Genomic DNA, 21,171 nt, shown 5'->3' on the forward strand with positions numbered 1-21,171 from the left:
TCCCTACATACTCTTCTGAATCCAGAAGCTAGAATGTTTCTCTTCATACGTAAGTCAGATCACATCACTCTCCTCCTCCAAACCCTCTAACGGCTTCTCTATCCATTCAGAGTAAAGCGGAAATCATTCCAGGCTCTGGCACCCCAAGCCTCTCTGCCCTCAGCACCCTCCCCTCTCTCCCATGCTCACTCTGCTCTTGTGACAGGCACACTGCACACTCGGGGCCTTCGTGCTTCTGTTCCCTCTGCCTGAATGCTCTTCCCCCCCCACGTATCCATATGGCTCGCTCCTTCAAGCCTTTGCTCAAATACAGGCATACCTTGGACATATTGTGGGTCTGCTTCCAGACCACCGCAGTAAAGCAAATATCGCAATGAAGCGAGTCACACGAATGTTTTGGTTTCCCGGTGTATATGTAAGTTATGTTTACGCTATACTTTAGTCTACTAAATGTGCAATTACATTATGTCTAAGAAATACAATGTAAATACCAATTTAAAAACACTTTATTACTAAAAAATGCTAACCATCATCTGAGTCTTCAATGAGTCGTAATCTTTTTGCTGGTGGAGGGTTTGAAATATTTTGAGAATTACCAAAACGTGACAGAGACATGAAGTAAGCAAATGCTGATGGTAAAATGCCTACAGGCTTGCTTGATGCAGGGTTGCCAGAAGCCTTCGATTTGTAACAAATGCATTATGCCTGTCATTACTTTTTTTTTTCTTTTTTTGGCTGGGCCGCATGGCAGGTGGGATATTAGTTTAAGTGAGGCCTTCCCTTAAGAGGCCTATTTAAATTGACCACATCTGCTCCCCCCACCCCCCCAGCAAGGACTCTATCCCCTTTCTTCGTAGCCCTTTTACTTGTTTACCATATATCTTTGCTCAGAAGAAGGTAAACTCCAGGAGGGCAGGGATTTTGGCCTATTTGGTTTTTCACTGCTCTATCCACAACTCTGTAACAGTGCCTGGCAGGGAGCTGGCACTCAAAAATGGAATGAGTAGATATACATACACCTGGGACCCTCTGGATGCTGCAGCCCTCAACATGGCGCTGGCTCCCAGTCATATTCTGTATTTTAAAAGCCTTGAACCTGAAGTGTCTATGGCAGCCACTGTCTATAGGAGGACCTGTGGGAGACTCTAGTCCTGTGTTACCTGGGCCATGACATCATATACCATAACGATCCTTTACTTACATTAAAAAATAAAGTTACAGTAGAATTGCTGAGCACGGCATCACTGAGAGTACCTATTAAATGTCAGGTTCCGTGCTATGCACAGCCCAGCGCTAATAAGAAGCTCACACAGAGCTACAATAACTAGAAATAATTATTACAGCTCACATACAACTAAATCAAATCTATTCAGGGCAAAATTGTGGGAAACCCGCTCAAATGCTTCATTTCCTTGCTTATAAAATGAGTATCTCATGAGAGCAGTTGTTATTCATTTCTATTGTTAAATGCCTAAATATCCCTTCTAGAGGTAGAACTGGCCAGATTTGCTCTTTAGTTCAAAACCACTCCCAGAGAGAAAGCCTTTTGCTAAAAGGACTGGCAGCTGCCTACCCCTGCCAGAATAGACACCTGGTAGATGGTTACCTCTTCAATTTCCAAGTCGATGTTGTACAGCGTCCTCTGCAGGCGGAGGTTCCCCAGGTGGGTGTGCTTGCCCTCTTCCTCCTCAGGACTGGGCCGCTCGTCACTGTCCAGGAGGAGGTGGCCCTTCTGCTCTGCCAGCACCGCCTGATGCTCAGTGGGCTGCAGCTGCCTCACCTTCTCTTTCTTGCCCCTGGCAGCCCTCTTGTCTTTTTTCGTTTTGGGGGTCAGCTTGGGTGAGTTCTGGAGACTGGAGTGGGAGGAGTCCCATGCCAAGGTGGCATTTTTCATCTCTATCGTGATGTGAGGGCTGGCTGGTTTTTTCTGTATCATGTGAACCTCTTCCATTAGAAACAAACTCTGATAGGAGTTGTGAGAGAGGTGCAAAGATGAGACACTGGATCAAGACCAGGGAGACAAGCCTAGGGCGTACACTCACGAAGCAAAACACATCAGGCTATACAGTGGAAGGAAGCTGAAGGGCAAAAGGTAGCTCATTAGTGTAGCCCAGCCTCAGGCCCACGGAGAGGTCACGGGAGTGTGGGGACACCCTCGGGATGGACAGGGGCCTACTTAACTGGCCCAACACTCAACGCTACCAGTTACATGCTAAACTACTCTTTCCTTTTCCACCAGTCTAATGTGGGCCAAGGGCTATTTAACTGACTGGTCTGCAGCCCCTGTTCTCACTCATGAGTTGCTGAGTAGCAGGTAGTAAAATGCAAGCAGGGAAACCAAAGGGCGGGCACGCTGCTCTCCTGCCCAGAACCTCATCACTCTGTTTGCCTTGCCTTCCAGACCACTCCTGCAGAACCCCCAAGCCTAGGCATTTCCCTCATGCACATTTCGCGGGGAGAGGCAGAGCTGAGATTGTGACCAGGCCTAGCTCGCTCCGGTTAGAAAGGAGTACCTAAGGTTTTATTGACGGCGGAGTACATCTTCTCGCCAACAAGTTCTCATGTCTTCCAAGTCCTGCCTCGGAACTTGTGAGAATTCAAACAAAGGGCTTGCGTGGAAGGGAAGGGTATCTCCCTCAGAAACATCCTTGGGAGGAAAGAAAGACTCTTCCCTCCCACTCATTCCCCAAGTCCCACTGAGGTATATCAGGGGAAGAGAAATGGAATGCTTGAAAAGCTAAATGTCTCTGAAATTAGATTTGAAACAGTGACCATAATAAACCTCTGCCCAGGACCAACATGTGTCCATGACTTTGAACCCACTTCTGACACCTCCCTTAACCCAGTGATCTTCCCTATAGGGTGCTATCCCGGTTGGATTCCCAGTACGATTAAAATTTTTTTTAAACATTAGAAAGTCTTTAGAGAAAAGATGACTTTTAATGGCAGGACTCTTTGCTTAGTTACCGAGAACCCCTAACTATTTTAAAGTTTGCAGGTGCTATTGAATGTACCATATAATCCCCTTGCCTAAGAGCAAGCTCTTTCTCCTAAATCCTAAACTCCTAAGCTTGCTCTTTGCATCCCTAAATTGCCACGTCTCCTATCCATTCCCAATCCCTGATCTTCCCAGAAATGTCATGTTTCTAAATCTCCTAGATAATCTTCACTCTTGGTCAACCTTTAAAAAAAGTAGGTTTTTTTTTTAAAGTTCAGTTTTCTGAAAAGAGCCATTGGTTTCATTTGCTCAGAGCCTTCCTAAAAGACTGGGCTGAGAATAACATGCCAAATATTCTGCCCACCTTCACAGAGTGAAACCATACGCTGACAGAAGTCCTATCATCTCTCTCTCCTAAAGAGTTACTAAATGGGTCTTGTAGGCCTCATGCACTATAAAAACTGTTAGTGCCTCTGGCTTGCACAGCTCGTCCACACTTTCCCTTCCCGCAGGCTCCCTGCAGCCCTGCACTCCTCCCAGAAGGATTTCAGCTTCAGGTCACTCTGCCTGGACATGCTGAGGCACACAAGCGCCCCACACACCTCAATTTATATCTACTTGGATTTGCACCTGCCAGGACAACAGAATCTTAGAGATACATAAACCATAAGCCTCAACTTTACATCAAAACACTACTCTCACTCACTGAAGCAATCAAATCAGAATGTATCTTTTGAGCAGAAGAGGAGAGACTACTCATAGGGTTGCCAGATAAAAATACAGGATGCCTAGTTAAATTTTGATTCCAGATAAATAATGAATAGTCTTTTAGTATAAGTACGTCTCATGCAGTTATTAACTGGGTGGCCTGTGTTTTTATTGGCTAAACCTGGCAACACTATACTCGTGACTCTCTTATCAGAAAAGTTATAAGGTGGCTTCTCACTGCCTTTCTAAAATTATCATATCCTCCCAGAAGTGGAGGCGGGGGGAAGGAGATTTGCCAAGAGGAATTAGCTAGAATGCGACTCATTCTCATGAGGCATACAACAGAGCTGGGGGTGATTTCTTCTATTATTAACTCTGAAGCTTCCTGGATAGAGGAAGGATCTATAGCGTGAAAAGCCACCTGCTAAAACCGGTTCTCACTAGTAAGTGAAAAGAAGAGAGCTCTTGAGAAATAAGGGGGTTGGGGTGGTGTGTGAACAAATCTGTACTATAAATTCCTATTCCTTCGTCCAAAATGCCACCAAAGCCATTCACTAAAAAGGACAGAGAAATAAATAGGGGGACAAATTTATGCTCAAAACATCTGCCTTAGGGGTGGACATTCTGCTTATCACAGATAATTTCAACTGATCTATCTTCAAGTTCACAGACTTCCTTTGTCACCTGTATTCTGCTACTGTCCATCCAATATATTTTCAAATTTTGATTAATATAATTTCTTAGCTTAAAATTTTTTTATTTGGTTATTTTCTATATCTTCTATTTCTCTGCTGAGACTTTCTACCTTTTCATTTCTAAGGTCTTTTTCTGATAATTCCAACATTTGGGTCATCTCAGTATCTAGACTTTCTTTGTATGCAGAGTAATTTTGGATTGTATCCTGGGCATTTTGAATATTATATTATGAGACTCTAGGTCTTGGTTAAATCCTATATAAAATGTTGCGTTTTTCTTTTAGGAGGAAATTGATCCATTTAGGATGAGTTCTGGTCTGCTTCCTGTGGGCTGTTAAAAACAAGACAACAGGCCCCAAATGGAGTCACTTATGCTAAGCCCCACGTCACCAAACTGAGACTTAACTATAGTTTCAGCTCTCCCAGAAATGGAATATTAAACAAGTCAATCAGGAATCACCTGATCAGCACTAGTTAGGTAACCTGCCTGATAGACCCCTGCCATCCCCTAAAGGAAAGTAACCTTGTAATAACCAATGTGATTTTCTGCCTAGAATAACTTCCTTGTTCCTGCTCCCTTCTACCTATAAAAGTCTTTCATCTTGTACAGCTCCTCGGACCTCCTTCTAGTTGCTAGATTGGATGTTGCCCAATTCATGAATCGCTGAATAGAGCCAATAAGATTTTTTAAATTTACCAAAAAATTCTGCCTTCTTCAAAACTAGATATTGTGGGTTCTGCAAAATAAGGCTCTGATTAAAATTAGACCATTTCTTTTCACATGGCTCTGGATCTCGGCCTTCTAGCAGCCAGGCTGGGGTGAGGGAGGGCTTGGGGCTAGGGTCGGGGGGGCACATTCTTGAGGACCAGCTTTCTTGACCAAACAAAATTCACCTGGTTAACTATAAACAAGTAAAATATAAATAAATCTTGGGAAGCTATTCTCCATGCTTCTTAAGAGGAAAACCCAATTTGTTTTCTGCTGAACACCTAAGGTGATGATATCAATCCCTCAAACACCTGAGCTTCAAGCCTTCAAGGTACTGACCTTGCTTTTGTATTGCTCTCAGCAGCCAAGAAGAATTAGCAGGAGCTACTCTCTGCAGTGGCTTTGTCAAGAGAGTCCAGCCACACAGGTGCTGGACATTTTTTTTTTTTAAGTATTAACCACTTTCAAATATCTATCTCCCTCCACCCTCCCAAATATATCTACCTCTTGTATCATGTATTTGTATTATTCTGAAGGCACAAAAAACACAGTCAAGGCACAATCAACTAACCACCTGCAAGGAAAAAAAGAACCCTGATACGTACTTAACTGCAGTTCTCAGTATGATCTAGTCTTATGACTATTCCCATGTCACTGCATTATCTGTATCATGAGTGGCAACCACAGGGCAGGGGAAAAAATCAAAAAGAGCTTATTCCCGACAGTATTTTGGTAGAGGTAGATGTAGATCAAGGTGAGAAAAAGCTGACAGCCTCCTGATAACTCTAATTGCCTAGGTTTGAATCACTTAAAGGCCCAGTAAATTACAACATATATCCATGTTAGGTCCAGGCAGAAGGGACTAGCTCTGAAGGGGAACACTGAAATTTTGGAAGCCCAGAACTAGGCTGTCTACAAAAGGTAAAAATTCATATTTCTTTGAAAAGGTCCCCTGAGCCTCCTCCACTGCCCCCTTTCTTACCAACTTGCCGAAAGGCTAAACGTGAAAAAAGCCAAGTGCAGCCAGCCCACGTGGCCCATTGGAATAAAGGCAGCAGTTAGTTTTGCCACAGCTCCTGACACGGAGGAGGGAAGGGAGCCACTTACCTTAAATCTGTCGACAGCAACGGATGCTTCTGAGAGGGACTTTACTGAGAACGGTGTAACTTTCAAAGCAAAAGTCATGGAATTGAAGACAGTCACCACTGTGAAAGCCTAAATATAGGAAAAGAGAAGAAACTGATGAGGCTGATGAGGCTATGCGACTAAAGTAACACGACATCATCAATTTCCTTTCAGGTTTGAGGGCTGTAACTTGACTGTCAAATATTGGTAAGAGTCAGATATATTTCAGATATATATTTTTTAAGGTAGAGTTTTTGAGACCTCTAATTAAAATTCTCAGTGACTCTGAATCAAACAATGACGTGTATTTTCAGAATTAAACCCAAAGTTGTAAAACAACCCGTACACTTATTTGTGCACTGGGGCTAAATCCCCACTCTTCCACTTCTCAGATTAACCGCATGAATGAAAGAAATCCAAATCTAGTAACCAGAGGACCAGAGCATCTCTATATGTGGTATTTCTAAAATGTCCCCAAGCCCTGAGGGCTCACTGACCTGTGCTGCTGTCAGATCAAAGCCAAGGGTCATGTGAACAGAGAAGGTCACAACACTGGCGATCACCATCACAATGGGAGCCACACCGACGGTGATGCTCTGAAAGTACCCGGCTTTTTCCAACATCCGACGTTCCTCCTCTCGGATTTCTAAGAATAAAAAGCAAGCCAGTTTCTAAAAAGCAAGTCGAAAGAAACCATGGGATATTGCTCCTCTGTCACCAAACAAGACTTGGTAGGTCTTCAGCCACCACAGGTTTTAAAACGACCCTGTAACATTTACGATGCAAAAAAACTAGGTCAATATGGCCGTCAATTAAAATCACAAAAGCTGGCACACAAGCTTGAGGTTTGAAATGCATCAAGTCACAGGAATGAATCTAACAAAAAACAGTCACTGCTTCTCAGTACAATGATCATCTTCTGCCTTAGTCTAATTCTTTTTGCAAATTTCTTTTGTTTAGAAGGAATGAACACATGAATCATATCTGCTAGTGGCAGTTTTGTTTGCTTCCCTGGTTGTTTATTTCTAGGTTAGGTACTTATAAGAAAGACTATACAACAATAATGGAGAATTAAAAAGGAACTAAGATTTACTAGGGTGCCTACTGTATGTTGGTGCTAGAATAGAGGCTTTCACACAAAAAGCAGTAAGGGTGATTGGAAGAAGATGAGTGAAATACAATTTTTGTAAGCAGAATGATTTTTCTTAAATATTTATAAAACTGACAACCTTATTAACAGAGCAACCATGGAGTACAAAAGACCAGGGAGTAAGAAGTATGACAATAAAGCGGTGAGGTATTTTCAAAAAATTTTCAAACATAAAAGCAATTTTTCTGGGAGACTATGAACTGACCTTTAAAGGTATTACCACTATCCCAAACACTGGAAAATATATTGAGAGCCAGCTCTCAAGTCATAGTTTTAAAAAATTCAACTCATTGCTTTAACATGTATCACATAACTTGCCCAAGTCTATAGTGAGCAAGGATGCTCTTTTCAAGCTAAAACACACAGGTAAAGATACCAAAGTCAGGGGATGAAGGATGAGTGGAGTCACAGAAAGATTATAAAACTGAGAAAATTAGAATCTGAGAGCCGGAAGGTACCATCATCGGTGATCCTGCCAACAGGCTTGGCAGATGTCCTGTTAGCACCCAATTGTTCCATTCTATTGGCAACAAACTCACTACTTAAAGAAGGAGCCTAATCCACTGCTGGATGCTTCTGACCACTCATAATTAAAGTTTATGAAGTGGACACAATGTTCCTGAAGGTTTAGTCAACAAACCAAGCAGTGAAAATAAAACAGCTTCCTTGATCTGAACACTGTATTTCTATTCAACCCAAAATTGCACCAACTTTTAAACTTCTTTTTACTTTTTTATTTTTTGGCCACGCCACGCAGCATGTGGGATCTTAGTTCCCTGACCAGGAACAGAACCCATGCCCCCTGCAGTGGAAGTGTGAAGTCTTAACCACTAGACCGCAGGGAAGTCCCCTACACGAACTTTTTAACTGGATCATTTTCAGGTTAGCTCCCTGTGAGATTATGGTCAATGAACAGCCATATCTTTTATATTTATATTAAATTTAAATGTAACTATGTCTTCTCATTTGAACTCTAAAGTGCCTTTAAATATTTATTTATTTATTTATTTATTTATGGCTGTGTTGGGTCTTCACTGCTGCACGGCTTTCTCTAGTTGCAGCGAGTGGGGGCTGCTCTTTGTTGTGGTGTGCGGGCTTTTCATTGCATTGGCTTCTCTTGTTGCAGAGCACGGGTTCTAGCCGCATGGGCTTCAGTAGTTGTGGCACACAGGCTCAGTAGTTGTGGCTTGTGGGCTCTAGAGTGCAGGCTCAGTAGTTGTGGCACACGGGCTTAGTTGCTCCATGGCATGTGGTATCTTCCCGGACCAGGGCTTGAACCCGTGTCCCCTGCATTGGCAGGCGGATTCTTAACCACTGTGCCACCAGGGAAGTCCCTTAAAGTGCCTTTAAATATATTTTTCTTAAATTCACCTTTTTTAGGGCCCAAGATTTCAACTTCTGTTGAGATCTTTTGGAATGCCCAGCTAATGTGCTAATTATTCCTCCAAACTTTGTGGCACTTACATACGACATGTTTATGTCTGCAATGAATTTACGGATCAGGATCGGGGCAGGCACTGAGAACCTTGTGACTCAACACAAATCAATTATTTGAAAAGAAACCAAATTAAAAAACCCTTGTGAGTGAGTGGCGGAGCGAGGCCCAGAGTCCAGCTGTCCTGACCTCCAGCCTAGCCCTTCTCCCAGCACCACCCCCAGGGTTTCACACCCACCTACCCATAGTGTGCATGCACACACAGAGTGGTGGGGGCAGAAGTGGAGCTCTCAGCAGCCACTTGATACTGTTTTCTGTGATGTCCTCATGGCCATACCAGAAAATTACGGGCTGGATGAGAGTATAGATAGGGGGCTTCGAAACTGAATGAATTACTCATAACCAGCTGAGTTATCTTGGGAAAAATCACAATTTTCTCAGGTCTCAATTTCCTCATTTGTGAGATGAGGTTATGGGTGCCAGTCTCTAAGATCCCTATCAACGTAAAGCTCATAGGCTATTATAAGAACATAAGGTATTATGATCCTATGACATTAGGATTCCCAGTAGCTAATGTGCTCAGGAAGCACAGAAGCCAACATCCTTCTACCATATACACATATGAAGTCTTTAAACTCACTTTGTACACTCTGAGAGAATGCTTTGACCCAGGCATACATTTTAATAAATTTAATGTAGGTAAGGACTTCATTCATCTTCTGGACACGGTCATCTGTGATGGTCACACATTTTCTCCTGAAATATGCAGTGATCCGTGATACAAACATCTGAAAGGAAAAGCAATGTCATGCCAAATCAGAGCTTATTCAGAGTTAGAACCGTCTAGTCTCCCTGGGAGATAAATCCGCTTAAGGTTATTATAAAGTGAGCATCCCGTAGTTATACTGCTTTTTAATAAAAGTGGTCTATTAAATGATAATCAAATGGTATTTGACTCTTATCCTTTGGAAGAAAGTTAAGACAAGTAAATATTTGTCCTCAGAGTAATCACAGATATCTATGCTACCAAAGGGAAGTGGGAGAGCCATATCAGTTAGCATCACCTTGAGATGGCGTGACTCACCCTCTCCTGTGTTACCTGGGGGAAGCAGGGTTCACCTGCTGACCTCCTTCACTCACACTCCCTCTTTTTAAATCTCACTTAGGAGCTACTGCCTTTATTCAAGTGACATGTGACGTCCTCTGAAGTCAAAATGCTGCCTGTATGGATTGAACACTGTCTAGCTCTTTCCAGACATTTCCAAACCAGGTACCTGCTTAAAGGAAATTTCCAATCAAAGATGTGATACCTCGGTGGTGCCTACTATATATAGCCCAGTGGAAGTAACTCATCTGAGGAGAAGCTGCCAAAATACGGTAAGGAGGCTTACTCACCATTGCAGGATAAAAAAGGATAAAAACCGCTGATCCCAGGAAGCCTGTTGGTCCCAGAATAATTACATTATAAATCATGCCCAAGATGGCAATAACAGGTCCTCCAGCCAACAAGCTGCCAACGGCAGCTGCCTCGAACATCCTCTGTCCATCGTTGGAGCACAGGTTGATGAGCTATGAGACAGAAAGAGCAGTGAGTGGACACTGCGAGGACGCAGGCACTGCCTCAGGAGGAAGACGAAGGACAGAACGGGGACCCAAGGGAAGGAAAGATCTCAGGTTGGGAGCTTTCTCTCTGCCCTGAAGCAAACACCCCTCGCTCACCTCACCCACGGACTTCTCCTTAATGTTCTTCAGCTTAAGGATCTTCTTAAACGCCATGGTCAGGATGGCCCCCCGCAAGCGGACCCCAGTTCGGTAATTCAATGCCCACGTCAGCGCAAGCGACCAAGAACGCACGATTTCTGTCAGGAGGAGGCCCAGGACTAACAGCAAGCTGTACTGGAGGTTAGACTCTGTGTCCTGGGTGTACTCCAGGAGGTGTTTCACCACGAAGGCCTACAGGGAGAAACACACACCACCGTCAGCTTCTCCACGGCACTCACACGCCACGCCACAGTTTTATGTTAAGTTAGAAAGAGGAGGCAGCTCCACTGTACAGTGATAAGTGCCTAAGCAGAGAAAGACCTTCTCGGAGGACGAACTATTGCTGACGGCCCACCTGCAGCTATTTACGCAGAGCAATTTGCAGGAGGTAGGTCTAATTTGAAACTTTCTTCCTTCAGGACACCACCAAAAACCATACTCTTTCTAATGTAACATAAACCTGTCCATGAGCTGAAATTCATTCTCAACACACGGTCATTAAAAAGTATATATTTGACCTTATTCCAGTATCTCCACACAATGATACATTTCTTTACATGAAATTAAGACCCTTTTTTTTTTTTTTGGATCGTTTCAAACGTGCTTATTTGATAAAAAGGAACAGTGTACCTACAGTTGGACTGGGGAAGAGTGAGAAGTGCATTTGCAAAACATTCCTGAAAATAAACATCCGCAGTTTAATAAATAGTACAGAAGAGAGCAAACAAAGCTGACTATTCAAAATCCAGAGACCCTCCCAAGGGCCCTCCCACACTCCCCGCTCCCTCCCAAAAACAAAAACATGTTACCTCAGGTAGCACATGTCTAACACCACCTGCAGGGAGGGAAGGCAGCAGCCCCCAAGAACCACCGAGTGCCACCTCCAGCTCTGAGGTCCTGCAACGCCGGAGCACACACTCACACGAGGCACATTCAGCAACAGGATTAAATACCAGGAAGTGGGAGGTAATGTACTTTTATTGAAAATGAAAAAAATAAAAAGTACCATCTTCAAAGAGCATCTCACAGACACTGTACAACAGGAGGAGCATTGCGGTAACATACATGGGAACATACAGAGTCGAGTTATACAGGGCTAGCCAGCCAAGAGGTCTGGCCTCGACTGTTGTTTTAACTACACACAGTGGAAATTACAGCATAGAACCAATATCTGTTTCCAGAGTCCGGAGTAGCGCATCAAGCTGACAGCACTTAATCGGTTAGGGCTCCTGAAGTTGCAGTTAGCCTGCAACAGAGGAGATTCTCCAGGAATAAAGACCTTGCTGCTAAGGAAAGAGAATTAAAAAAACAAAAAACTAAACTGAAAACTCCCCAAAGAGTTGACTCTGCTTAAAATCACTGGTGCTATTGGTTCACTAGGCTGTGAGGAGTGACCTCTGCTCTGGAGGGAATACAAAAATCTAGGCCTCAAGGAAAAACGGTGGCATCCTTCAGAGTCTTTTCGAGTCCTTGCAGCTAAAGTTGATCTTGCCAAAAATGAAACAAAACAAACCACAACAAAAGAAAGCCAAATCAATCCCCCTCCCCGAAGGAAGAAAATAAAATTAAGGAGAAACCCATTCACCCATCTACACCGATCCTTATAGCAAAGGGTACTGTAGCTGGAAACCAGCGCTTGAATGACAGACAAAAATGGAGGCCAGAAGCAAATGTCCTGAAGCAGCAGCTAACGCTGAATTCCAGAACCCAGACTCTCTCTGGGTAAATCGGTATTTCTTGTTTTTCCTGAGAGGAAATTAATATCAGATGTCGACTAGATCCTAAGAGATTCCCACCAATCAGATTTATGTCAAGTCTCAGTAAATAACCTGATCAAATAAATAGGAGATTTCAGATTCCAAGAACTATTGTATCCCATCTCTCCCCTCCCTCAGATTTTTAGGTTTTATATCCATTGCTTGGGTCACCACTGCATACAGCTGGGTTGTTGGTTTACTAGCAAGAAGATTGGCTTCTTTTCCAGTATGCAATCCAAAATGTGGAACTGAGTCACTGAGTGGCAGGGTCAAAACCCCATTTTCCTCACGTGAAGCAACTCAGTAAGATGGCGGTGCAGTAAAGCATTTTCTCACACACCTCGGCACTGACGGAGCAGTCTCCAAAGGAAGGCGTGAAAGGACAGCAGGTTGTAGTTTGGGGTTCCTTCCTTCCCATACCTTTATTGTGCCATTTTTCAGCACCAGGTAATAGCATTAGTACCTCCCAGAGAGGAGGAGCAGAGGGAAGGTGAAAGACAAAATGAATGCTTAACACTATGCAAAACTTTCAAAGGGGAGGGAAAAGAGGAAACAGCAGATTAAAGAATTTCCAACACATAGGGGGGTTTTAAAAAACAATTACATTTCAAACCATTTTGTATGGAACAAAGAAAAAAAAAAGGTTTTCATGAAAAATCTAACCAAAATTTTGTTTTAAAAGGTTACAAATTAATCATTTAAATTTAAACAAACTGGGAGAAAACTCGAGACTGTCAGCATAGTTGTCTGGCTGTGGAAAGCATTCCCAGTGAATAAACATTACCTTACCTGAACTCTTGGCGAGAGATTCTGCCCAGCTTGACTCTCTCATTCTGACCGCAGAATACAGCCATCCTGAAAATTCTAAAGAACAGCTTCTGTCACTGGTTCCACTACAGAGACACTCCCCCCAAATCCAGATCCTGACAGCATCAAGCAAGCTGCAGCTGGAGAGAGGTTGGAAGGGTGGGAAACTTACCTCTCTAGAGGCTTTTCACTGTCCTTTCCCCAAAAGGCCCGTGAGCAGAGTTAGCATTCACCAAGAGATAGCACTGCAGGAGGGAGCCGTCTCTTGCAGATCTACAGGGCGGATGCTAATTCTTTACACACAAATCATAGGTCAGGCCTGGTCTTTTAAAACTGTTTTAATCCAAGAAGGCCACAAATCACCTCTGCAAGTCTAGCAATTTGGTCACTCATCGTAGGTCAAGACCATACCCTTAGGTATTCTGGCTCTCCATTAACACTATGGTGACCCTTGGACACCGTGCGCAGAGCACTGGTCCACTGGCATCACTGAAACCTTAGATCATCTTGATCATTAATGTCCAGCCCAGCTGGCCAGCAGTTAAAAAACAAAACAAAACACAGTCACTTGATTGTGTTTTATTTGCTCTGCATATGGCTACCAAGGTTCAGTGAGACCTGAGGGGAGAGTAAAAAAATATATGGTATCTGGGGAGTCAGATCTTACGTAGATTTCTGTAAGAACAGACTAAGCCAGTTTGAAAGCCTTGCCATATTAGAAAATGTGCAAAAATCTAAAATGGATGTTCTTCCAGAGGATTTAAATCCACAGATGGAAGGTATGCTCATTGCTAATACTAATCTCAAACCCGATCCTTCAAATTTCCAATTAAAAAGAAATTTGTCAGAATTAGAGCTCCAAAAAAGAAGTTTTCATTGCTTACAATTTGAAATCTTTTTTTATTAATTAGAGACACTGTGGATGGGACCATTGCTTTCTTGATTGTTCTAGGGGAAAATCTCCCAAAGTAACACAGGCCTTAAGGTGCTCTTCCTCAAGAGGGTGGAGAAAAGGAAAAGCGTGCTGCTGTTTTCCTATTAAAGGAAGGCTCTCAGCTTTCCCTGGCATCTAGAAGAGTTTACTAGAGATTAGTATTCCAGTGCGCTGTGCCTTAAAAGAGAGATAAAGGAATATGCAGATGCTCAAGTGAGTGACTGTAAGGCCCCCCAAGCTGGACAAGCATAAGAAACTTTTTTTCCCAAGTAAAAAATTAAAGTCCCAACAATCTATGGAATTTTGGGGGGGGAGGTGGGAGGAGCCAATTAAATTCTTGCGTTGGCCGAATAGAATCAAGGAAGCCTGTATACCGTGCTACCCAGCTGCAAGAATTCTTCCAAAGATCAGAGCAGCCACCAGCCCTGTAGTGAAACAATGACAGAAGCTCTTCTTGGGGGAAGCTGGTCCTATGAAAATGTTTGCCTTTTGGTCAGTGACATGATATTCAGTTACATGATCCCTCTTACTTAAAACTTACACAAAAGTATGTTAGTTGGTCAATTAATAAGAAACCCAATACCAGAAAAGTAGTGTTCTCTGCTCCAGAAAAGAGATCAAAACTTTTAAAAGGCATCAGACATTAAAAACAAAAACAAACGAACAAACAAACAAAAAAACATAACAGAAAAACTGCAAATTAGTTTTACCTAATCACCATGCACCTTAGGCCCATACTTACCAAAACCATGAACCTCCAGCTTACCCACACACGGAAAACGCACAGAATAAGGAGTACTACGGCTCCGATGCCTCAAGGCAAATATGTAGAGAATAGATTTAATCCAAGTCTCAAGTGTAAGGCAGCACAGCAGGTGTAAGAAACAGGTGTCCAGAAAACAGCGTGACCGTCACTCTTCCCCCCTACTCTGCTTCAGCAACACTAGGAAAACCAGGGCTGCAACCCCAACACCTGCCACACGGTTTACACTATAAACCAGAGCTTGAAATGGACTTCAGGTTAGCCTCTAAGAACCTCAACAGTCTTCCAGCTTCTTGAGGGCTCATGTGCCACAGAACCGTCAAACATGTGACAACTCTGCCCCCAGACCTTCAGTGTGTCACCAGCACCAACGCAACAGCCTACGCCACACAACACTGCTCTCAGCTGCTCACGGAACTGTGAGACACCTTTCCCGAACCGGGACCGTCGTTTCGTGTCGATACGCCGCAAAGCAGCGTGGCCCTGGGCAGAGCTGGAGTCATTCAGCTTCACCCCCACCCCAGGGAAGCAAGCCAGGTCCGCTTCTCCTCTGGCAATGCAGCCCCCTCCTCCTTCCAGTTCTCACAAACCGCCATTCACCCCAACATCAACTGCACCCTTGCAACAGACCTGGAGGCATCTCTAAGGCTGCTAACTAGCCCAAAGGTGAGGGCAACCCCTGCAACAGAACAAGAAGGTTACAGCTGGCCATGGCTGGGGCCCTGGAGACTGTTAGGAAGGATGGTTAGGACTTACTGGTCCACTGAAGCCAGCCAGCTGCGTGATCATCAGGCACACGATGGAGAGGATGAGCCTGGTGCGGCAGAAGGTCCACACAACCCTCCGGAGGGAAGCATCGTCTGGCCCAACTTCATGCAGCTCTTCTTGCCACAGTCTCTCTAGTCTTAACAAGGGCACATGTCCTCCGTCACACATCTCCCCAGGGAATACGCACACCCCCACCCCCCACCCCCCCAGCCCCCCCCCCCCCCCCCCCCCCCCCCAGCCTCCCTCCTGCCACCATTCACACCGGTCTCTCCTTTCAAGTTATGTACAGTCTTCACCTTCTGGGGAAGAAAGACCTTTCCTGGGTAACTACATATTTACCCTGTATAGGGAGCCTCTCAGGATTCAGAAAATGATGAGAACGAAAGTCTTTCCTTCCACCCAGAAAAATTATCCCTGAATAGAATCTGCCTGTGGATAAGAACTTCCTTCCTCAAGGGTCCCCAACCCTTTCTGAAGGATCCTGTGGTAAAATGTAGAGTCGTAACTAGATTTTAATCATGACAATCGGCTACCACAAAAATGTATTCTGTCACAAGGCAGCAACATAATCTCCCTGCAGACTCAGGAAGAGAAGCGGGGCTGAGAGAGAGAGAGAAAGCCCGTGGTTAAAACAGGATTAAAGATGATATAGGAGATAAAGCAGAAGAGCAAAGGGAAAGTCACCCCCAGGCTACCCTCCCTCCATAGGATAGCTCAGATCCTAAAAGGACACAGAGCTCTGGACCTGACACTGCCGGACCCACACTCCTAGCTCAGGCCCTACACAACCAGTATGTGGGAGATGAGGGTGGATCAGAGACGCCTACCTTCTACAGTTCACCTCGGAAGACTCGTGCTTGGACAAAGACCACACGTCCTCCATTAAGAGCTCCCCCTTCTTGTGGGCTGTGCGAGCCAGAGGAGAAAGCCAAGAAAAAGTCATACAGGAGAAGAGCCCAGCATTGTCCACTGGGTGCTGGTGTCTGAGGACAGAAAACCCAAAGCACAAAATTGTCAACACACGTGGAGAGGCTAGCCAACACTTACAATACAATGTTTAGTATACAGAACTCCTGGCTAAACCCAGGTTTTCCTCAAATAGTCTAATCTTAGCCCGAATTTTTTTGGTGCTTCACAGACAAGCCACTAACCAGCAGAACCTCTTACTTGGAAGTGGTCCGGATGGGCTTCAGAGCACTTAAGCTATGATGGTACTTTCCCTTGGGATGTTCCTCATCCAGGATTCTGAGCTGAGAATGCATGGAGGCATCCAGGGAAAGGCCCTCAGCTCGGGCTGCTGCTTCCAAGGCATCTTGGCAATCCAGCTGTTTCAACAGATAGGGAGGGAAGGCAAAAGCACAATTAATGAACATCAGAAAAACAGAGAGTACCAAATCTGCCTGACATAACAGCTCAAACTGCAAACCAGATTCATCTTACCCAAGAAATCCCAAGGGTCAGTAGGTTAAACACTAACTTGTATGATATGAACTTGCTAAGGAACATTAAACCAGATACTTAAAATTTCTGAACTAACAGACTTCATTTTTTTGAGTACTTTCAGAAAAATTGAGCAGAAAGTACAGAGAGTTCCCATATACCTCCTCACCTCCCCCCCTCCTCCCCCTGTTTCCTCCATAATTAACATCTTGCATGAGTGTGTTACATTTGTCACAACGGACAGCCCAATACTGATATATTATCACTAACTGAAGTCCACAGTTTACATCATTATTCACTCATTGTGTTGTATATCTTAAAATTTATATTTTTATCACTAAAGTGTTTTATCTTTCATTTCCCAATATAGACTGAGAGTCAATTACTACACTACTAACTGCAAATTCTATTGCCCATTTTCTGTGGCAAAAACTTCACAATCCCCCCCCCCCACCGCCTTATCAGCCCTGTCATGCAGAAAAAGCCGGGATGCACACATGCCTCCTCTCTCTCTCTTATCAGCAACAGGGAGAGCAGAAGCGGGGCTCTCGCCCTGGCTTCCCCGCTAAAGAGCTCCTAAGCTCCTAAAGAGCTCCTGCAGCATGAAGCAGAGAGTCTCATGGGTGGAAATACAAAGTTATACATATTTTACTATAAAGTTACAAGTACCAATTAATCATATTAACAAAAATGCATATAATTCAAAGTCTGACTGTGACAGAAGAGGGTGGACCAAAAATCTGGACACGTCTATGCCCGTTTACTCTAAAAGTAACCCAAAGTCACTTAATTTTTTTAAAAAGTTTATTGAAGTATAGTTGATTTGCAGTGTTGTGTTAATTTCTGCTGTACAGCAAAGTGATTCAGTTATACATATATATATATATATTCTTTTTCATATTCTTTTCCATTATGGTTTATCCCAGGATATTGAATATAGTTCCCTGTGCTATACAGTAGGATCTTGTTGTTTATCAACCAAAGTTACTTTTGTAGTTACTGTTGCAGAAACGTAAGCATTCTTCTCCTCAAGTAAGGATTATAAGGACCTTATGCTTTTCTCACATTCTCACAAATATTTCCAGCAATTATTGTGAACTAGCAAGAAAGAATAGATCCCCAGATCAAGCAAAAGTTAAGTGGTGCAGCACCTAACACACTGTGCCTCACACAAAGTGGAGTCTCTATTTTGACACACCACCTCTTTTACACACAAAACAGAGGCAACTCAAAAATTAAGGATTTGTGCCTGGGGGTCACCTGCATGCCTATGTGGCTCTCTCCTCAAATACAATAGCTTTAGTTCACAGCATACTTATGAATCTTCAGATAAGTCACTGCTTAGTATCAGGAAAGTACACAGCAACTGGGAAGCATTTTTTCCCTTTTGTCAAAGGCAAGGCAGACTTCAAAACAGAGTCTACCTTCAAGAGAATAATAACAAAACGTGACAAAGGAGTCAACACCAAGAAAAGAATGAACTCATATAAAGTCCTTAGTTACAAGGTGAACACTTATTTATGGCACCTAAAAATGAAATTAAGTCTACTGAAATTCAAGTACATAACAAAGGTTTTTTTGTTTTGTTTTGTTTGCGTAATATTTATTTAATCTTTAAGCTGCCCATAACCACAAGGGGAAGAAAAGAAAACCATTGGATTGAGAAAGCAGAAAGACACACTAAAAATACAAACATACTCTCTATAAGGGAGTAGAAACTGAGAATACGTACAGAGTAGGTACAGAAGGTGACAAGGACCAGCCTTATTTGGATGTTCTAAGCTTCAAAAGGAGACAAAAATTAAAATAATGCCAATTCAAGTACACACTAGATAGCTGCCCTAAGTGAACTATATGCTGGGTCACAAGGCAAACCGTAACACATTTCAAAAGACTGATATCACAGTGTATGTACTCTGACCCCGGGGGAATTCAATTAGAAGTCAGTAACAAAGATAACATGAAAATCTCCAAATATCTAAAAATTGCAACACACTTCTAAATAATACGAGTTAAAGAAGACATCAAGTCGAAATTAGTATATATATTCTGAGCTAAATAATATGAAATTGTAACACATCAAAATCTGTGGGATGCAGCTAAAGTGGAGCACAGAGAGAAATCGTGAAGGCTTTCAAAGCATATATTAGAAAAGAACAAAGAGTGAAACATCAGTGCTCTAAGGTAGGGGTTGGCAAAATTTTCTGTAAAGGTCCAGCTAGTAAATATTTTAGGCTTTGTGGGCCAAGAGACAAAATAGAGGATATTATGTAGGTACTTATGTTACAAAAGAAAACAAATTTCTACAAAATGTTTATTGCCAAAATTCAAAATATAGTAATACTAATTGAGTACAATTTTTTTGGTGGTACAGGTCTACTAATGAGAAGAATGAAATTCTTTTATGAGGGAATAACATTTCACTTAACTGGGGTTTAAAATAGTTTTCCCTTGGTTACATTTCTTTATACTAATAATGAAATATCAGAAAGGGAATGCAAACAAATAGTCCCTTTTAAAATCACATCAAAAAAATAAAATACTTAGGAATAAACCTCACCAAGGAGGTGAAAGACTTATATACTGAGAACTACAAAACATTAATAAAGGAAGTTGAAGATGATTCAAAGAAATGGAAAGATATCCCATGCTCTTGGATTGGAAGAATTAATATTGTTAAAATGACCATATTACCCAAAGCAATATACAGATTTAATGTGATCCCTATCAAATTACCCATGACATTTTTCACACAACTAAAACAAATAATCCTAAAATTTGTATGTAACCATAAAAGACCTAGAATTGCCAAAGCAATCCTGAGGAAAAAGAACAATGGAGGAGGCATAACCCTTCCAGACTTCAGACAATACTACAAAGCTACAGTAATCAAAACAGTGTGGTATTGGCACAAAGCCAGACATACACATCAGTGGAAAAGAACAGAGAGCCCAGAAATAAACCCATACACCTATGGTCAATTAATCTTCGACAAAGGAGGCAAGAATATACAATGGGGAAAAGACAGTCTCTTCAGCAAGTAGTTTTGGGAAAGTTGGCCAGCCACATGTAAATCAATGAAAGTAGAACACACCCTCACACCATACACAAAAATAAACTCAAAATGGCTTAAAGACTTAAATGTAAGACAAGACACCATAAAACCCCTAGAAGGGAACATAGGCAAAACATTTTCTGACATAAATCATACAAAGATTTTCTTAAGTCAGTCACCCAAGGCAATAGAAATGATAGCAAAAATAAACAAATGGGACCTAATCAAACTTATAAGCTTTTGCACAACAAAGGAAACCATAAACAAAATGAAAAGACAACCTATGGACTGGGAGAAAATATTTTCAAATGATGCAACTGACAAGGGCTTAATTTCCAAAATATACAAACAGCTCATACAATTCAATAACAAAAAAACAAACAATCCAACTGAAAAATGGGCAGAAGATCTAAATAGACAATTCTCCAAAGAAGACATACAGGTGGCCAATAGGCACATGAAAAGATGCTCATCATCACTAATTATTAGAGAAATGCAAATCAAAACTATTGTACAATGAGTTATCATCTCACACCTGTAAAAATGGCCATCATTAAAAAGTTTACAAATAATAAATGCTGGAGAGAGTGTGGAGAAAAGGGAACCCTCTTATACTATTGGTGGGAATGTAAACTGGTGCAGCCACAATGGAAAACAGTATGGAGGTTCCTCAAAACACTAAAAATAGAGTTGCCATATGATCCAGCAATCCCACTCCTGGGCATACACCCACACAAAACTATAATTCAAAAAGATACATGCATCCCAGTGTTCATAGTAGCACTATTTACGATAGCCAAGACATGAAAGCAACCTAAATGTCAATCAACAGATGAATGGGTAAAGAAGATGTGGTATATATACACAATGGAATATTATTCAGTCATTAAAAAGAATGAAATAATGCCATTTGCAGCAACATGGATGGACCTGGAGATTATCATACTAAGTGAAGTAAGTCAGAAAGAAAAAGAGAAATACCATATGATATCACGTATATGTAGAATCTAAAATATGACAAATTAACTTATTTACGAGATAGAAACAGTCTCACAGATATAGAGAACAGACTTGCGGTTGCCAAGGGGGGAGAGGGGAGGAATGGATTGGGAGTTTGGGGTTAGCA

The 21,171-nt window shown here is 42.5% G+C and overlaps 1 protein-coding gene across 3 annotated transcripts in view; it reads right to left on the minus strand.

The window, feature by feature from the left end:
- The window catches only part of ABCC5 (ATP binding cassette subfamily C member 5), an 88,575-nt gene that overhangs the window by 44,085 nt on the left and 23,319 nt on the right, over positions 1-21,171 (minus strand). For 2 of the 3 annotated variants that reach the window (XM_007468933.1, XM_007468934.1), the window contains 9 exons: positions 16,718-16,875; positions 16,378-16,533; positions 15,539-15,686; positions 10,480-10,713; positions 10,156-10,329; positions 9,401-9,548; positions 6,673-6,821; positions 6,158-6,265; positions 1,607-1,963 (listed from right to left, as the gene is read on the minus strand). In XM_007468933.1, the coding sequence (XP_007468995.1) occupies positions 1,607-1,963; positions 6,158-6,265; positions 6,673-6,821; positions 9,401-9,548; positions 10,156-10,329; positions 10,480-10,713; positions 15,539-15,686; positions 16,378-16,533; positions 16,718-16,875 (1,632 nt within the window). Of the gene's footprint in view, positions 1-1,606; positions 1,964-6,157; positions 6,266-6,672; positions 6,822-9,400; positions 9,549-10,155; positions 10,330-10,479; positions 10,714-11,481; positions 12,742-13,067; positions 13,143-15,538; positions 15,687-16,377; positions 16,534-16,717; positions 16,876-21,171 lie in introns of those variants that run through there. The other variant, XM_007468935.1, reaches the window with a different exon arrangement.

This window comes from Lipotes vexillifer, unplaced genomic scaffold (genome assembly GCF_000442215.2).
Source record: "Lipotes vexillifer unplaced genomic scaffold, Lipotes_vexillifer_v1.1 scaffold263, whole genome shotgun sequence".
Lineage (NCBI taxonomy): Eukaryota > Metazoa > Chordata > Mammalia > Artiodactyla > Lipotidae > Lipotes > Lipotes vexillifer.